The sequence below is a fragment of the Macrobrachium rosenbergii genome, chromosome 9 (genome assembly GCF_040412425.1).
Source record: "Macrobrachium rosenbergii isolate ZJJX-2024 chromosome 9, ASM4041242v1, whole genome shotgun sequence".
Taxonomy (NCBI): Eukaryota; Metazoa; Arthropoda; class Malacostraca; order Decapoda; family Palaemonidae; genus Macrobrachium; species Macrobrachium rosenbergii.
The window spans coordinates 49,596,038-49,614,375 of record NC_089749.1 but is presented as its reverse complement, the minus strand read 5'-3'; the positions used below and the strand labels follow the sequence as shown (position 1 = coordinate 49,614,375).

The 18,338-nt window shown below is 36.7% G+C and overlaps 1 protein-coding gene across 7 annotated transcripts in view; it reads left to right on the top strand.

The window, feature by feature from the left end:
* The window catches only part of fab1 (fab1 kinase), a 114,787-nt gene that overhangs the window by 58,671 nt on the left and 37,778 nt on the right, over positions 1–18,338 (top strand). For all 7 annotated transcript variants that reach the window (XM_067109043.1, XM_067109046.1, XM_067109045.1 and 4 more), the window contains 4 exons: positions 5,780–5,942; positions 7,168–7,306; positions 7,904–7,983; positions 8,221–8,262. In XM_067109043.1, coding sequence (XP_066965144.1) covers positions 5,780–5,942; positions 7,168–7,306; positions 7,904–7,983; positions 8,221–8,262 — 424 coding nt within the window. The remainder of the gene's footprint in view (positions 1–5,779; positions 5,943–7,167; positions 7,307–7,903; positions 7,984–8,220; positions 8,263–18,338) is intronic.

Genomic DNA, 18,338 nt, shown 5'->3' with positions numbered 1-18,338 from the left:
GCGTATTTTCACGTACCAATTCACCCGAACTACAGAAAATATCTGAGGTTTGTGCATCTGGGACAACTTATCAGTTCAGAGCACTTTGTTTTGGACTAAGCTCGGCTCCTTATGTTTTCACACGAGTGGCATCGAACATAGCTCACCGGTTACATCTAAAAGGGGTACGAATATCGATGTACCTGGACGACTGGCTAATCAGAGCCAGATCGCAAGCAAAGTGTCTGGAGGATCTACAAGTGACAATGAATATGACGCAACAGCTAGGACTGGTAGTAAATCTAGCCAAATCACAGCTGACGCCTTCACAAGACATCATCTACCTGGGGATGAGGATTCAGTCAGTGGTTTTTCGGGCTTTTCCAGCCCCGAAATGCATTCTGGATTGCTTAGGAAAGGTGAAGTTCTTTCTAGGGAGATGGACCTGCTCGGCGAGGGAGTGGATGAGTCTGCTGGGGACCCTCTCCTCGATCGAACAATTTGTCTCCCTGGGAAGACTACATTTACGTGCACTTCAGTTCCATCTGTCAAGTTATTGGAAAAGAGGCCAAGACCTAGAGACGTGGATTCCGATCCCTCTGGGAATCAGAAATCAATTGAGTTGGTGGGACGACCCCAACAAACTACAAGAAGGCCTCGAACTTCAGCAGAAGAACCCCGACCTAGTGTTGTATTCAGACGCATCGGATGTGGGATGGGGTGCAACACTGGGGAAGGGCGAGATCTCAGGTCTATGGGGAAACCATCAGAAGAAATGGCATATAAACGTCAAGGAACTGGTGGCCATTCATCTAGCGCTAGTGCACTTCCAGGAGAAGGTCCAGAACAAGATAGTACAGGTCAACGCAGACAACACCACAGCGTTGGCCTACATCAGGAAACAGGGTGGCACTCGTTCGGATTCCCTTTACGAGGCAGCAAAAGATCTCCTGCTGTGGGCAGAAGCGAACAACATAACTCTGATAACCCGCTTCATAGAGGGAGAGAAGAACGTCAGAGCGGATCTTCTCAGCAGAGGAAGACAGGTTCTCATGACAGAATGGACCCTACATCGCGAGGTGTGCAACAGGCTTTGGAATCTGTGGGGAGAACCGTCAATAGACCTCTTTGCGACACAGAGAACAAAGAGGTTACCAGTCTACTGCTCTCCAGTCCCAGACCAGGAAGCAGTGGCAGTGGACGCCTTCCTCATGGATTGGGAAGGACTAGACACGTACGCTTTTCCCCCATTCAAGATCCTAGACAGAGTCATGAAGAAGTTCAGGGAGTCGAACGACGCCCGCATGACCCTGATAGCTCCATTTTGGCCCATGAGACCATGGATCACAGAAGTGATGGAGTGGCTAGTAGACACCCCCAGATCGTTACCTTGTCGGAACGATCTACTCAGACAGCCACATATAGAGAGATACCATCAAAATCTCGCTCTCTCAACCTAACTGCCTTTCGGCTATCGAAAAACTGGCAAGAGCGAAGGGCTTTTCAAGGGAAGCTGCAAGAGCCATCGCAAGAGCGAGGAGGACGTCCACACTCAAGGTGTACCAGTCAAAGTGCGACGTATTCGGGGAATGGTGCAGAATTAATAACATTTCCTCTTCCACTACCTCTCTAACTCAACTGGCAGATTTTCTGCTGCATTTAAAAACCCAAGAAAAACTAGCAGTATCAACCATCAAGGGTTACCGCAGCATGCTAGCTTCTGTCTTCCGTCACAGAAATATTGACGTGTCGGGAGACAAGGACCTCACGGATCTCATAAGGTCTTTTGAGACAGTTAAGAGGAAGGACAACCCGACCCCCTCTTGGAATTTGGACGTAGTCCTGAAGTTTTTAACCTCGAGCAGGTTTGAACCTCTCGACAAGGCTTCATGGAAGGATCTCACTAAGAAGACCCTATTCCTGGTTGCGTTGGCTACAGCCAAGAGGGTAGGAGAATTACAAGCCTTTAGCAAGAAGGTAGGCTTCAATGGGGAGAATGCAGTCTGCTCGCTACAACTTGGTTTTCTCGCTAAAAACGAGAACCCTTCTCAACCATGGCCCAGATCCTTTACCATACCAGGGCTGTCTCATTTAGTAGGACAGGAAAAAGAGAGAGGCCTTTGTCCAGTTAGGGCCCTAAAATTTTATCTACAGAGGACCAGAAACATGAGAGGTCAGACAGACAACCTCTGGTGCTCGGTGAAGAAACCTTCGTTGCCCTTATCAAAGAATGCACTGGCATTCTTTATCAAGGATTTAATAAGGGAAGCTCACCAAGACTGTGACGAGAAAAGCTTCCCAATCCTCAAAGTCAAAGCGCACGAAGTAAGAGCTGTGACGACCGATGGCTTATAGACACAACAAGTCTATGAAATCAATTTTGAAGCGACATTCTGGAGAAACAAGTCATCTTCGCAGATTGTTACCTAAAAGAAGTACAGACCCAATATGAGGATTGCTGTTCCCTGGGTCCGTACGTTGCCTCCGGCGCCGTAGTTGGAGAAGGTACTACTGCCTCTAACCTATAACCTTATTTTTATTATACCCTTGCTTTTTCTTGATTTGAACTCACAGGTTGTCTGTGAAGGTTGTTGCAACCTTCCACAGTCTGGGGTTGCAAGTCTAAGTTAGGTTAGGTTTTATGGAGTGTGTTTTTAGTGGTGTTAGTGGGTCAGGTGGTCAGCTCTTTGTCCATGGCTATGCCAGGATAGCAAGGGTGGTGGTCTAGTCATGTTAAGGTCGAGGACCGTGTGACAGCCCCATAGAGACTTTCTACAGCCCCCTGGGTGGATTGCTGGGTCTCTCAAGGAATGCAGGCGAATGAGGCAGGATAACTATGAAGCCAGTTTCCTTATCAGGTAGGAACCAGAGTATGGTTACAGCTAATATATAGTGTTTAGTAATTTTACGAATTCCCAACGGTGTTGCGGTTCTCTAACCCCTCACCAATGGTGTCAATCAGCTATATATATGTAACTATCAGGAAGTTAGATATTTAAAAATGGTATTTTCATTATAAAATAAGTTTTTAAATATACTTACCTGGTAGTTACATATATAAAAAAATCCCTCCCTCCTCCCCTCTGAGAACAGGGGCATGGAATTTCTGAGGACAATTGGGAATGGTTCCAGGTACCTGGTAGAGGGCGCACAGGTATGGCCACCTGACCATCTATCGGCGATTGCCGCGAATTTTGAATTTCTGCCGTGATAATGACGAATCGGCGGGATAAAGCTATAAATATGTAACTACCAGGTAAGTATATTTAAAAACTTATTTTATAATGAAAATACCATTTCTAGGAACACATCTTCAAAAGCTCCAAGGAGTAGTGATATGCCATTGGCTTGTCTGCTAAGTACTGTATAATACTGCGTACTATTCTTCTTATTTCTCTGCATCTTTTCCCACTTCTATGGGGGTCATTGTTTCTGACAGCTTCCCTCCACCTGGCTAGGTCTTACACATCATCCTCTGACAATTATTTGTCTCTCAGATCATCTTTAACAACATCAGGCCACCTTCACTTTGGTCTTCCTTTCAGTCTCCCACCAGGCATCTTCATCTGCATCACTTGCCTCCCTACATACTGTAGTATATCTCATCCCTTCTCATCACATGGCCAAACCACTGCAGTCTTCTTTCCTGTGCCCTCTTTGATAGTTCAACGACTTTGGTAGTTCCCCTTATTTTTTTGTTCTTGATCCTATCCATTTTTGTCACTAAACATCCATCTAAGCATTTTTATCATTACTGCATCCAATATCTTCTCTTGTGGTCTTGTTATTGGCTATGTTTCAGCTCCATATATCAATGCTGGTCTCACTACTGTCCTCTACAGTCTTCCTTTAGCCTTTATGTTGATTCTGTAGTCACACAAAACACCTGACATCTTTATCCAATTTTTCCATCCAGTCTGCACTGCGTGTGTTACTTCTGCATCCAAATTTCCATCACTGGCTACTGTTGAATCAAGATACCTAAATTTTTCTACCCTGTTTAGCCTTGTCCCTTCCATATTAATCTCGAAGTTTTGATCTTCTTTGAACCTTAAGAATTCAGTCCTCCATCTACAGACCTTGAATCCTCTGTCTTCCAGTATCTTCCTCCATTGCCCTAGTTTTGACTCCACTACCCCTCTTTGGGTGCTGCATATCACAATGTCATCAGCAAACAGCATGCTTCAGGCATATTGATCTCTTATTCCTTGAGATAACACATCCATAATTAAGTAAAAAAAGATATGGACTTGAAGCAAATCCTTGAGGTAAACCCGCTCTTACTGGTATCTATTCAGTTAACCTAACACTACTTTTAACATGCTTTTTTGCTCTTTCATAAATATCTTGGACTGCCCTCACATATTTCTCCAGTGTTCCATTTGCTCGTATGCACCTCCGAACCTCATGGCATGGGATTCTATCATATGCCTTTTCCAGGTCTATGCACACTATGTTCAGTCTTTTCAGCTTCTCCCGGTGTCTTACCATCATCCGTTGAAGGGCAAACACTGTATCTGTTGTTCCTCTTCCTGGCATGAAACCAAACTGATATTCACCTACATATATTTCTTCCCTAATCCTTTGATCCATTATTCTTTCCCATATTTTCATAGTGTGAGACATTAGCTTTATTCCTCTGTATTTTGCACAATCCTGGATGCCACCTTTCTCTTTAGAGATTGACACAATAAAGCTTTCTCTCAATTCTTGTGGTATCTTTTCCTGACTATATTTTCTTTGCTAGGTCCCGTAGTATGTCTATTCCTTCTTCTCCCAGGCTCTTCCACACTTCTGCAGGAATTCCATCTGGCCCTATTGCTTTACTATTATTCATCATCTTTATTGCCTTCTTTACCTCCTTTCTGCTAAATAGTACGTATCACACTAAGGTTCTGGACTCCACCTTCAAAGAATTGTAGGATTTTCTCCATTTAACAGGTGTTCATAATGAACAGTGGCTATGCTATCAAAAAACAGGTTTTGAAACAGGGAAAACCTATTTTTGGTAGTTGCTGAGAGTCCTCAAACCCACCCACTCTCCCTTGCAAAAAGGTATGGTGCAGAGGTGAACAGTTATTTTGTAATGAGGAGAATAGCTGACATACATGATGTTGTCACATCTGTGGAAAGTGAGATGAAGTAGATGAACTGGAAGGCAATTGCTGTGGTCAGGTAATAGAGCCCTCTTGTCCTGAGTCCTTCATATTCTGTCACTGCCAACAAGCACTATTCTGGCCAAGACCAACTGTAAGAGAATTCCTTGAGAATGGTTGGTCCATCTTATAGAGCCCGGGTGGAACCATGAGAGTGTAACTCCTCTGAGGACTCACAGCAGCTACCAAAAATAGGTTTTTCCTAACGTCCAAATCGGTATTATCTGTATTTCATTGCCATTTTTTCAGGAAAGATTAAATGATTTTGCTTCTTGTAAACTTTATGTACAAAGACCAAATTGTCTTAATAGAAAGCTTACAAAGCACAGTGCTATTTACAAACAAATTGAGCTTACAAATGAGCCCTTGGAATGTAATATTGTGTGTATGTATAGGGCTACCTGTAATGGTTAATTCCTGTTATTTGGCAGTGCCAAAGTTGTAGAACAAGAAAAGTAAACATAAAAATATTTACCAAGTTTTACATTTCATCAACCCACTAAGGAAAGTTGAAGATGGATTATTTCTAACTCCAAAATTTTGCTCTGTTTTGTTAGTGCTTCAAAGTTTGAGTTATTTTTTATATTACTGATATATCTTGGAATTATTATCCATAGAAAATCCTTTTAAATCTTCATCAATAGGTTCAAGATTTGGTGCAGCTGCGTAAGAAAGAAGAGAGACTGGAGAAAGCCAAAGTTATGGCAGCATCTGGAAGTGGGGGAAATCCCCTCCCTCGTCAGTCCACAAGCGGTTCTATATCTACGTCCTCTGTAGCTTCAGCTCTTGCTAATAACTCAACTGGAGGTAAGTTGTAATTTAAATTTTCATAGCAATTTTGCGCAGTATTGACCACCAGTTTCCTCAGATCAGAATTTAAGAGGGCAGTAGGAAGAAAAATGATCATACTGTACAAATTTTTCCACTGGAAAATAAGTATCCTAGTAGTAAACCTAACAAATTTTTTGTGTTGGACCTTTTCTTTTAAATAAACAGAGCATAAAAGGACAAAAGGAAAAGAGTAAGGAAATAAGTGCTTAAAGGAAAAATTGTTTGGGAAATTTAATATAAGAAGCAAAGATCCAAGGCATGCAAAGATAATTTACTTTTATATGCAGCAAGAAACAAAAGCAATAGAAAAGAATCTGAAAAAGTTTTGGTTACAAAACACTGTTGTTCATGATGGGAAGGTCATATGGCAAATGAAGTATCAGAGGCTGGAAAATAGACCCCAAAGATCAAGATGGTTTGAGCATGTGATGAGAAAGTGAGATGAACAGTTATTTTTAGATGTGATAGATTTGAAGAGGTAGAAAGCTGATTACAGTAGTAGCAATAGGCAGGTTGTGGAAAAAGGGCATAGATGAAGACTTGTGCTAGATGGATGGTTTGGCAGAAAGTGTACAAAATAGTAGTGAATAAAGATTAACATAAAATGTATTGACAAAATTTATTTAAACATCTACAAATAAAGATAAAAATGCAATATAATTTCTCCCAAGGTATTTAAGAGTTTTGTACTTATTACTCTTACTTATGATTTTTATATTGTTTCTGCTCTAGAGTTATAGCAATTTGTTTTGTACTAATCTTTAAACCAGGTTTTGATACCGAGTTTTCTAGTGCTAATATTTTGGTGTTTTTTAAACATATGGACTTGGAAATGCCAATTTAGCAATAATCTGAGAGTGGAGCTGCAAAAAAGTTAAATTCCATATTAGATATTCCAGATTTAGAGAAGTTTATATTTATGTGCAAGGTAAAATCAAGAAGATTTCGATGTACAAAAATGATTTCCACTGTAACCCTTCATCATTTATCATAGTAAGGAGGACATAACAGAGGTTTGCAGAAATTGAGGTTCCTTAACAATGATGTGTGTGGATGACCTGGTGCTAAGACAACAGTCCCGTAAAGATGGTGTATGTAGATTACCTGGTGCTAAGACATCTTTAAATTGTTGTACTAGTGTAACTAGTTAGAGAAATCTTATGCACAGAAATGTCAGTCTCAAAGACATTTCCTTTTACAGAAATGTGCAGTGCCACATCTCAGAAACAAGGAGGTGACACTGCTTCTGTCGCATCATCTGCAATAACAGGTGTTTCAACAGATTCATTGAGCTTGTCAGCATCTTTCAGTGATATACCAGGCCAAGAGAATCAAAAGAAGTAAGTGCCCATTAAAGTGGTGAATGTTGTTAATTTTAAATTGACTAAAAAACTTTCAATAGTGTTCATACAGGTTCTATGGAACATTTTGGTAGTCAAAGTAAATCCCTAATTGTATTCATGTTTACAGTGTGGTTGATAATTAGCAACTGCAAGCAAACATTAGTGTGTTTAAAAGGCAGGTCTTCATGTTTTGTAAGTCAACCGAAGAATTATTCATTTTTAGTTTTCTGAAAAGAAAACTATTGTGGCAGCTCTTTCTGTCTGTTGCACTTTTTCTGTCCGCCCTCAGATCTTAAAAACTACTGAGGCTAGAGGGCTGCAAATTGGTATTTTGATTATCCACCGTCCAGTCATCAAACATACCAAATTGCAGCCCTCTAACCTCAGTAGTTTTTCATTTTATTTAGGGTTAAAGCAGGCATAATCGTGCTTCTGGCAATGCAACAACACAGGCCACCACGGCTGGCTGAGAGTTTCATGGGCCACGGCTTTTGGTGGTCATGGTATACAGCATTATACAGTGACCACTAAAAAAAAAAAAGAATTGTTGCTTTCATTTCTTTCAGAACTCATTTGCTATCTGTATATTTGCAGTAATGGAAGTGAGCCTCTTGATGATGATGGGGAAAAGGGGTACTCTGCAAATGAGGATTCATCTGGGAAATCTGCATTGGGTATGTAGCTAGTAAATCTTTGAGTTTTGCCAACATGCTGGTTTACTGTAAATCATGATTGTAATGTTTGTTAGAAATTAATTGCTAAATTGTTTATTAACCTCACAGTTTGATTTAATTGAAGTTTGGCTGTAGAAAAGTCTTGGAATCTAATTTTAGTTAACAGTTATCTTTTCTTTTGAATTGTCTTGGAGCCTATATTTAGTTAGTATTAGTTATCTTTTCCTCACAATTTAGATTCCCAAGATCAGCAGAAGCAGAATGAAGAAGCCAAAGAAAGTAAGTATATTTACATGTCCTTTAGTTTGTCACTAGATGTACTTGTTACTTTTAAGACCTGACGTTGCATCATCAGAATGTACAATTAGTTGTTCTTTTTGTCTTGCAAAATGAAAGAAAGACATGAAAGCATAGTACAGTAACGTGTATTGGATGTACAACCACTGTACATGAAAAAATGTAATGAAAGGTGTACAATGTGTGTTATACACCTCTGGAGTAAAAGACTGTGGTATTAAAAGTTGGCGATGATTATTTTTCAGTCACTTGTAATAATGTTATTAAAGAAGATATGATTCAAGTTGGAGAGAGTAATTTGGTTTAATAAAGTTACAGTACTGTACTGTATATGAATTTTAGTTGTAGATGTTAAAAACAGAGATAATCAAGCTGAGTAGAAATTTTATTTTTCATTATTCTAAACTTTTGAACTTTAATCAACAAAATAATGACTTGTAGCTGTCATATAACAAAAAGTTCATGCTTACATTTTTTTTTAAGTTTCTGTCATTAAAAACATAGCTACTTCCAGTCATGAATTATAGTTGCTAATGAATGCTAAGTGCAAATTGTGTTTAAATTCTTTTGTGAAGTGGGCTGGTAACATTGAAGGACAAGGACATGTTTGTCCAGGAACATGGGGTGTTGGTATGGAAAGATTTTAACTTGAATGTTTCAGTATATTGCTGTGACCATCATCTGATTTTCAAGAATGCTTTTTGAAATCTTTGAAAAACTTGAGGATTTTTTCTTTCTTTGTTGGGAAGAAAGTCATCAAACTATGAGCATTTTCCTACAAGTAGCATAGGAAAAATTCCAACAAAATGGAATATTTTGCTTAAGGGAAAAGTCACTATGAAACAATGTTATTTTGAACCATCAAATGTTATTTTGAACCGTCAAAGGTAAGGCAGCTTGAAAGATTTTAAGGCAGAGATTGTTAAAGATTTGAATAAATATGTATAGTGTTACATTGCATTTGTCATATTGATTGTAGAAAGGAATGAAGATTTGAATGTTGTCAAGTTTGGTCTTGTTAGTAAATGTGTTGTGAAACTATCTGGTATATAAGTACATGTTGTTTGATTTTCAACTGTGTCAGTTATGTCAGTGTGTCCCTCATACAGTTTAGTTCTTTCATAGGTGTACTATTTAAACAGTAAGCCTGATAGTCATCACAATTTGTAGATGATCTTGCCTACAGCATTTCCTTGTATTTATGAAACCTAGTTTACTCAGTCACTGAGGAACAAAGCATACATTTTTATATCCTATATAACTGGGAGAGAATATAAAAAATTTTACTGGGGCATGAGAGCTTTTATACTAATCGAATGTATTGAAATAGAGACAACCAATACATTTGCATGGCACAATATTTTCTTATTCTGACACTTGTGTTTCTCTACTCAAGAATAGTCATTTGTGTCTGATTTACAGTACTTTTCAATTGAGATTTCAAAATCATTTGTATGGATTTATGTGAAAGTATTGATGTAACTCTCCCTGATAGTAAAGTCTGAAGGAAAATGTGTAAGGTTCATTCAGAATGTTCCTTAGTTTGCCTCATAATGTTATCATAGTTATCATAGTACACCAAGGGAAAAATATTTCCAGTAAAAGGAACATAGTACACTAATCTGTTCTTAGCACATATACAAGAGAGCCTGATATAATGTTTAGAGTGTTAACCATGTGTCATTGTTTTTTGTGGAAAAATTTGGTTTTAACTAAATGCTCTGCTTGTGAATAGGAAGAAGAGTGCAGATTTGAGAGAAAAGTTCCGTTATGGTTAGTTTTTATCAGTACAAATAAAAAATTTGCCTTAAGATGTAGAATTTTATAGTGTGACTTTAATCATTACAACATTATTGTTATTGCTAAGATGAAACTGTTTTGTGTTTGGGACCAGATTTTTTTGTTTTTGATCTTTCATTCTTGTCTAAACTGATTTTGAAGCAAAGACTGGTTTCTCTTTAAATGTTCTAAATATACTGAAAGAACAGCCATGCAGAGCATTCCCTATTCTTTTCTGAGAATTTGATTTATAAAAATCAGATAAGCTTAGACTGGCATAGGTTCTATAGCTTGAACTAATAAAAATCTTATATTTGAAGTTGTGGCATAATCTAAAAAGTATCGATGCTAAGTATTCTCTGTTCAGTATATGAAATTTTGGTCTATAGAAATTAGATAAACCTAGATTGGAGTAGGTTTTATAGATTGTAATGATAATGAAAACTTGCATTTAAAACTGAAGTTTATGTAATCAGGTATTATCTTTGTGAAATTCTAGTAGACTGAAGTATATCAGGCACATGTGACTGAACAAGTTAAAATGAACTATTGTGCAACTCTGGTACAACGTCAGTGTTGCTTGGCCTCTTCTTTCGCAGTATCTTCTGCTTATTTGCATGTTCTTTAAGCACATAAGAAATTTTCATTAATTTCACCTATTTTTTTTTTCTTTAGAATGCACTGGAGTGACACTGCAGTGAATTATGCAAAATATTTTGTCTTGTAGATTTCACAGAACCCTTCCTTTATGGTGATTTGTACAAACTTTATTGTTCTTCATTTCAAGTAATTGAATGACCAAATTTCTTTGATAATGATGATGTCTGGTTGTGATTTTGTGATTATACTCTTTGAACATAACATTGACCTCTTGAACTTGAAAAGAATATGCAAGTACATTGCATCATTTGAAATGAAAATTATTTTTCTACAAAATTGTGCTTCATACATTTTGTAAGTTAACAGGCATATCAGATATAAATTTAGAAACAAGCTGTGTGGCTTAATGGAGAGTATTGTAAATGAGAGAGAAAACATATAGGGATATTTCTGATCTAGCTACATTCTTTTAAAGGTTATGTGCTGTAGTGAGCAAGTTTTTCTTTTTCTGTATTGAAGGCATCACGTTTGGTCTTGTGCATGCAGTTACAATTTTATAAGAAATTTTTTGCATTTGGGTAAACATATATTAGTACATTTTGGTTTTGCTTTTAAATAATGTGTGGTTGCCAGAAATATGTGATTATTATTCAGTGCTTTTAGTGTTATGGTTTAGTCAGTTAGACATGAATTTTTTTGTCTAAATTTTATCACGATTAGGAAAGGATATGCGAGTTAACTGTTCTCATTTGCGTTTCGTATAACCTAGAATTGGCTCAGTATTTTAAAGCTTATGGTCATTTGTTTGCATGTCAGGTGTTAAGGTTTCAGTACCTGGTTGTGTCTGTTCAGGAATTATTCTAATAATTAGAGTTTGGATATGCTAGTAGTAAAGTCTGATAATCTTCCTTTGAGGAAAGTCAGAGCTAATTAATGCAGGTTGTTTTTTATTGGAAGTCACATTGTTTAGCAGTACCTTAAAATTGTCTTGCAGTGTGGCTGGCAGACTAAGGTAAGATGTTAAGGTTAGTTTAAACAAGTCTGTTAGCAAATAGTATGATGGGTATTGTTGAATGAGACTTAGGGTGCACAGTTGTTTATTATTTTAATACTGTGTGTGAGATGGAAATAGTGATTTCTTTAGTAATTCCAAAAAAAGCCTCATTTAGAATTTCTAAGAGCATGGTGGATTTGAAACTACTAAATTCATCTGAGTAGCTTGTGCAGTATGGGATGTGAATGAAAAGGAAGACTTCTATGTGGAAAGTTGAAGGCCAGTGGGACACCACTAGAATCAGAATGGGCACAAGTGTAGCATAGTCATGTTTATTGGAGATATGACAGTTCTCAAGGTTTATTGTGTATCCCATTGTGTTCTAAAGTTAGACAGTTTTTGATTGTGGTTTGTAATAGGATTGGTGACCTCGCATAGTTTTTATGTAAAAGGATAATAGTCTTTTGCCAGAGAAATACCTAGTATTTTGTTGAATTAACTGTGCCTGAAGCACTAAGTGATGCACAATGTACTTTTGTAAAATTTGAGAGCAGACTCAAAAACAGTAGATGCATTGGATTGTTTTCCATGTAGCCAAAATGTGAGCAGTAGAAGACCTCACACACAGTGCTGTTCTGCCTACAGTGTGCATTTTTGTGGTTTACTGTAAACAGAAATAAAGGTTTCTTAGTGTACTTCAGCCCCATCAGCATTATATCCTGCATTTTACATACATTGCATACCTTTAGATCTTTTCCCTATCAGCTATTGGGCTTCATTGACTCTCTATTTTTACCTTTTATTTAATCCTTTGGGATTTCATGAGGCATCCCAAAATTTGTGTTTGGCAAATCACACTAAACATTATGGATATAGAAATTTTTTTCTCTTATTACACTGTGAATTTATTTTTCATTATATAAAGCTGATCATGGTCTCATTTTAAAGCCAAATTCATTTGCTTTACTATAGCATGTTCAAAAATGAAAAACAAAAAGAAAGCATAGAAATGACACAATGTTGGCCAAACTTCTCAACAGTTAAGAATAGGATGCCATCATTTGATGTCATAGGAGTCTCAAAAGGTTAAGAAAAAATCAAATGGGCAGAGACTGTTAAAACTTACGAATACAATACTAGCTGATGGGCTTGTTAACTGTTCTCTGACAATAACAGGAGTTACTCAGCCATGTTTTGAAATTCGAAGTTCTTACTTTGCACACTGATGATACGGTTTCTTTGCAGCATCCCTCTGACCTCAACTAAATGTCTTATTGCCTTTTACTACTGGTAAATCCCTCTGGTCTCCTCTGACTTAGCTGCCCAACTTCTTTAACTTTCCCTTGCTCCAATTTTACCTTTTTAACTAACAAATCTCTTGCAGGGCCTGTGAGAATCTAGAAATAGGACTAAGTGATCTTGTTAATTTAAATGATAAAAATGATAAAATTAATAATTAAAATCTTACTCCTGAAGCATATCCCTTATCCAGGAGCACATTACAGGTAGTTTATCACCAATCTGGCATTACTGGGACCAGTAGAGTTCCAGATTAGTGATTTTACCATATTAGAGAGTGGTTAGGTTAGAATATACTTCACTTGCCACTCAAGTGGTAATGAAATGGCAGAAATAAAGTTTTTATATCTTGCATATTATGCAAGTTCATTTTTGCTATTCATGCTAGCTTAAGAAACAGCCAGTCATGCTTTTTCATCAGCTGACGATGACCTCCCCAACCCCTCTATTTCTCCCTCTCTCTCTCTCTCTCTCTCTCTCTCTCTCTCTCATTAAGTAAGGAAGACTCTAGACAGAAACTCTCTCTCTCTCTCTCTCTCTCTCTCTCATTAAGTCTCTCTCTCTCATTTTTACAGTACACATTTTTTATAAATTAGTAGATGGAAAGAATGTATGCTTTTAAAAGAGTAATTTTTTTTATTGATTTTGAATTCATTTTGAAAACAAATATTTGGGAGATCTTGCTTCTCTTTATTGTTGTCAGTCAGCTGATCTCGCTGTTGACCATTACTGAGAGTATGTACTCTCTCTCTCTCTCTCTCTCTCTCTCTCTCTCTCTCTCTCTCTCTCTCTCTCTCTCTCTCTCTCTCTCTCTCTCTCTCTCTCTCTCTCTCTCTCTCTCTCTCAGTACCTAGATAACTTCATTAGAACTTGTTCTAGTTAAGAACTATTTTCATCCTTTGTTTTCCTTTGACACTTCTGTTTCTTTGAATTACTGTCAACTTAGTTAGTTATAAATGAATTACTGTCAGCAAATAAACTAAATCAGTTTTTCTGCTTTGTTTCTTTGTCATGATCAGTGAAAGGGCCAGGTTTGTATAATTCTTACAAGCTTCTGATAGGAGGTCAACCTTATCTGTAATAGATAATGTACGGTTTTTGTGCTTTACACCAGAAGCATTTTCTCACTTAATTGGAGCCATGACTGGGCTAAAAGTGAGCAGGTTGTAATGAATGAAGAAAGATAAGTGTGAATGGTTTACATCTGTTTACAATGATGCTGAGAACTTTTATGCAGCAATGATGCCAACACTGTTCATGCAGCAAGTAGTGCCACCAACAATAATGACACAGTAGTGTGACAACCCGGGAAATTTAAAATTACTTTAGAAGAAATTAGTGTCATATTAGTGATTAATCCAGATTAGAGTTTGCCAGATTACTGAATAACTACATGTGTTTATCTCCTGTATTCCAAGTAAATATAAAATCACTCAGTGGGAAAGGTTTCCTCTCTCTTAATATATTCTGATCACTGTGACGGTTCTCAGGTTGAGGCTGAGTTTTGCACCATACATTCCTGGTCTTCTTTCTTAAATAGTTTACTTGAAGGTGAAACATTTTTTGTTTCTGAATAACCTTCTGTTATTGAGAAGTTTCAGTGTCAGTTAACTTGTATAGAAAATATTTCCAAGTTAATTCTTGCAATATTTACAATTTTCTGACAAATATAATAGCCTAATCAGTTTTCTTAAGATTAGGTCAGGTTTCTTTGAAATATTGAACTATGGTACCGAATTATCCCTGAGTAAACTTTCATGTTGATCTGATTTGATAGTAGTAATATGTAACACTGGAACAGTTGGAGAATCATCTTCATATCAGACAAAGATTTTCAAAGCTTTTGCGTTCCAATAGACTTTTGAGTTATATTCCATTTGCAGCTCATCTTACGTCTCTGTGTTGTTAAAGAATTGTTAACATTTCTAAGCACAGTGTTGGATGTAGCAATTTCATGAATAAAAATGTATAGAACTTTATCAACAGTATTATGAATTTAATGTGACCATAGGGTGCTACTTCTAGACACTCAAAGGGCTAACATTTTATGCAGCTGATTGCATATAGTAATTCATTCTATCCCACCTTTGATGTTTTCTTTACATACCTGTTATCATGACTCCCTTGATGCTGCCTCTTTACCCAATACAGTAGTCTTCATTTCAGATATTCCCAAACTGAAAAACCAATTGTACAGTACTTTCATATAAAGGATGATGGATTTTTCTAGTAATACTGTCTAGCCTTCGGTGTTTTCAGTTGTTTAGTCGTGATAGCAGCTATTTTCCTATCTTACTTGAATGGTAGGTTTTGAGTTGATGACTAGGCTAACCCAATGCTACATGCATTTTTGTTATACATAATCCTAAAAAAATTCAAGGTTTGTGATGTCCTTGGACTTCATGGTTGATACTCAGTTATTATTATGGAACTGTAGACTAAATTTAATAGTTCATATAAGTTAGATTCATTTTTATTCTGATTCTTACAATAATTCCTTTCCCTGTCAAGGAAATCAGTACGGTACTGTACAATCATTTTTCCTCAACATGCTTTCATTTGATTTCAGCTTAGTTTTCATTAAATTTAAGATTGATTCCAGAGGGCATGTGAGCAGTCATTTTGAGAATTTTAGTGCAAGTACCGTGCATTCCTAGGAATTTGGTATATTTTGCAAAATCTTTAGTAAGAAGAGCCTTTATGGTAGACATAATGTTTGAATGTTTCAACTTGCGTAAGCCATAGCATGGTTTGATGGTTGCACTTTTTAAATTTGTTAAACTGGTGCGATTACTTTTTATATGATATACCTCATGCATTTCTCTGGGTTACAGTATTCTTTTCCTGTGCATGGGTCCATTTTAGGATATTATAATTTAATTATTTGTATTGGCATTTCTTGGTAAAATATATGGCACAGACATTTTATGGGGCTTTGAATAACTATCTTAGTGACCTAAAACTTTTACCAGTTAAGTGAACAGTGAAAAAAAATTTTTTTCTTCTTCTCTCCCGTATCCTATGTAGTAGGTTATAGTTGCCTTGTAGAATGACCTGTGTAATCGATGCATTAGGAGCCTGAAAATCGTCTGAGGCTTGTTGTTGTACTCAGGACTGTTAGTTTTATTAATTTATTGGGACCATGAAGTAGATTACTTGTTTTAATTTTCATAAATTGATGTAATCTCCCTTAAAGTTAAGGATTGCTATCTATACCCTCAGCTTACATATCTGATCAAAAGTTAGTATTTCTTTCATCATCATGATTTGGCATTATATTAAGGTGATATGGTTGATATCTTCTCCTAAATGCTAGACATGAATCCATATAAGTAGTTTGCTAAAACATATCTTTGTTCTGAAAGATGTTCATAAAATTTTCTTGAACCAGTCTAGTTTTTCGTCATAGTCTGACATTGAAACATTATCACCACAAGAGTGGGTATGCACATAAGTTTTTTTTTAGTTCTGCCTTGCTTGAAAGCCAGGTAATTGTAACCGCTTGTGCTCATAAATTCTGATTGAAGCATGGGTATCTTGCATTTGAAATACTGTGGGATCGAGACTGCAGGTCCCACATCAAATATCAAATTTTTTTTTAAAAAGTCCAGTACACATCATTTTGATTACCCAGAACATTCATGACATTTTTCTTTGTTTGGAAAGCAACAGCTCAGGCTGTCTTGATTTTAAGATGATGTCAATGCAAATATTTTTTCATTGGTGGATAGAGTTACTCATCAGTTCTCAGTTTATATTGTTTTTATAAAAGAATATTATGCCTAATTCATAAAAACTAATGCTGGTGGGACTGACTGATATTTCTGAAGAATAATATAAGGAGAAAGTTTTTTTTATTTTTTTATGGCACATGCCAAGGGTATAGCTAATATAAAGGAAAAGTTTTCAAGCATTTCACTGCAACATTTTTGGGTATATGTTAGCTGTGGAGGGACTGTCTTAAGTTAGTATGCTTTGGGTGAAAGTTGAAGTTGAAGCAAAGTGAAGTTGGATAGCTAAGGAGGAACTGCTAGGTATTTGTGTTTTGTAAAATAATACTATGAAAATTCCTCCTATGAATTATTGTACGCTATGTAAAAGGTCTTGGGGCAGGGTCATGAAAGTTGGAAAGGTACCAGCAAAGCAGTGTTGTTAAAGTACATGATATGAATACTGTAGCCCTCTGCTTAACAGTAAAGTTAGGCTGACACCATTAGACATAGGTAAGAATGAATTGAAGTTAGTAAACTGCTGATAATGCATGTACAGTATAAGGTCTGTTATTTTTGTATTCATTATTACAGTTACAAAGTTAAATGTTTAAATTTTCATCTTTTAAGCATGTTTGTCTGTCTTAATTTGTAGATTTTCGTACTTTGCTTTAAGGTGATTTTTGAAATTTGCCTATTTCCTAAATTACATTTACTAGAATGCAGGTAGGCAGAAATTATGCAGATCATAGCTTATGTATAGTCGGTAAGTGATGTGATGAAAGGATAAAGAACTTTGATATATAATGAGGCTAAGGTACTTGTACAGATAATCCATTTCTCAAGAGAGGTAATTAGTTAAGGCTATGAAGTTTTGTATATATTTGAAATTATATTCTCCAGATTTAAATTTGTGATCAGCATAAGGTAGAAAAGGAACATGATACAGTACTGCATATTGTCAGCCTAGTCATCTTCTAGGAGGTATGGCTAACAGTGTGTCTTGCATGACACTGTAGGCAGAACAGTTCCCAAGGTCTTCTGCTGTCTGCTTTTGGTCCTGGCTATATTTTTCTGTATCTTTGTCTTTTCCATCTGGTATTATTCCACTAAGCTGTCCAACTTCTTTATTGAGAAACTAGAAATGTGATTCATTGGTCTGCCTACATTATGCCTTACCCAGAATAGTGCAGGCAGCAGTTTTTATGTCCTTTAGCTCCCAGGCATTTTGGTTTTTAACTTTCCATCCATTTCTTTTGATCTTTTCCTACCTAGGTGTTCAACTTCATTTACTTTTTTTCCCCAACAATGTCCACCTAATTTAAGAAGAAATCTCTGTTTACTTGGCCTATTAGAGTGCAGGCTAAACTTGGTGAAGGTTAAATTGCCGGGTGCTTTGTCATTAAAAATTACAGCTAAATCCTACCTGATATTCTGTGGGTGTGTATTGAACGAGTTATCATCATGTTATATAACAGTAACAAGAAAATTTGACTATAATTTGCTGGGTTTCCCAAACTGTTATAGGAAAAAGTAAGATTTTCATATAAGTTGTAAGTATGTTGGTTAAACTTACCAGTTTTGGCATGTTGTACAGTGTAGTAGGCGTGTTCATTTTGTTGGTTGTGATTCACTGTTGTTGTAATAGTTCTGTAGCTCTGTTACTTTCAGTAAGT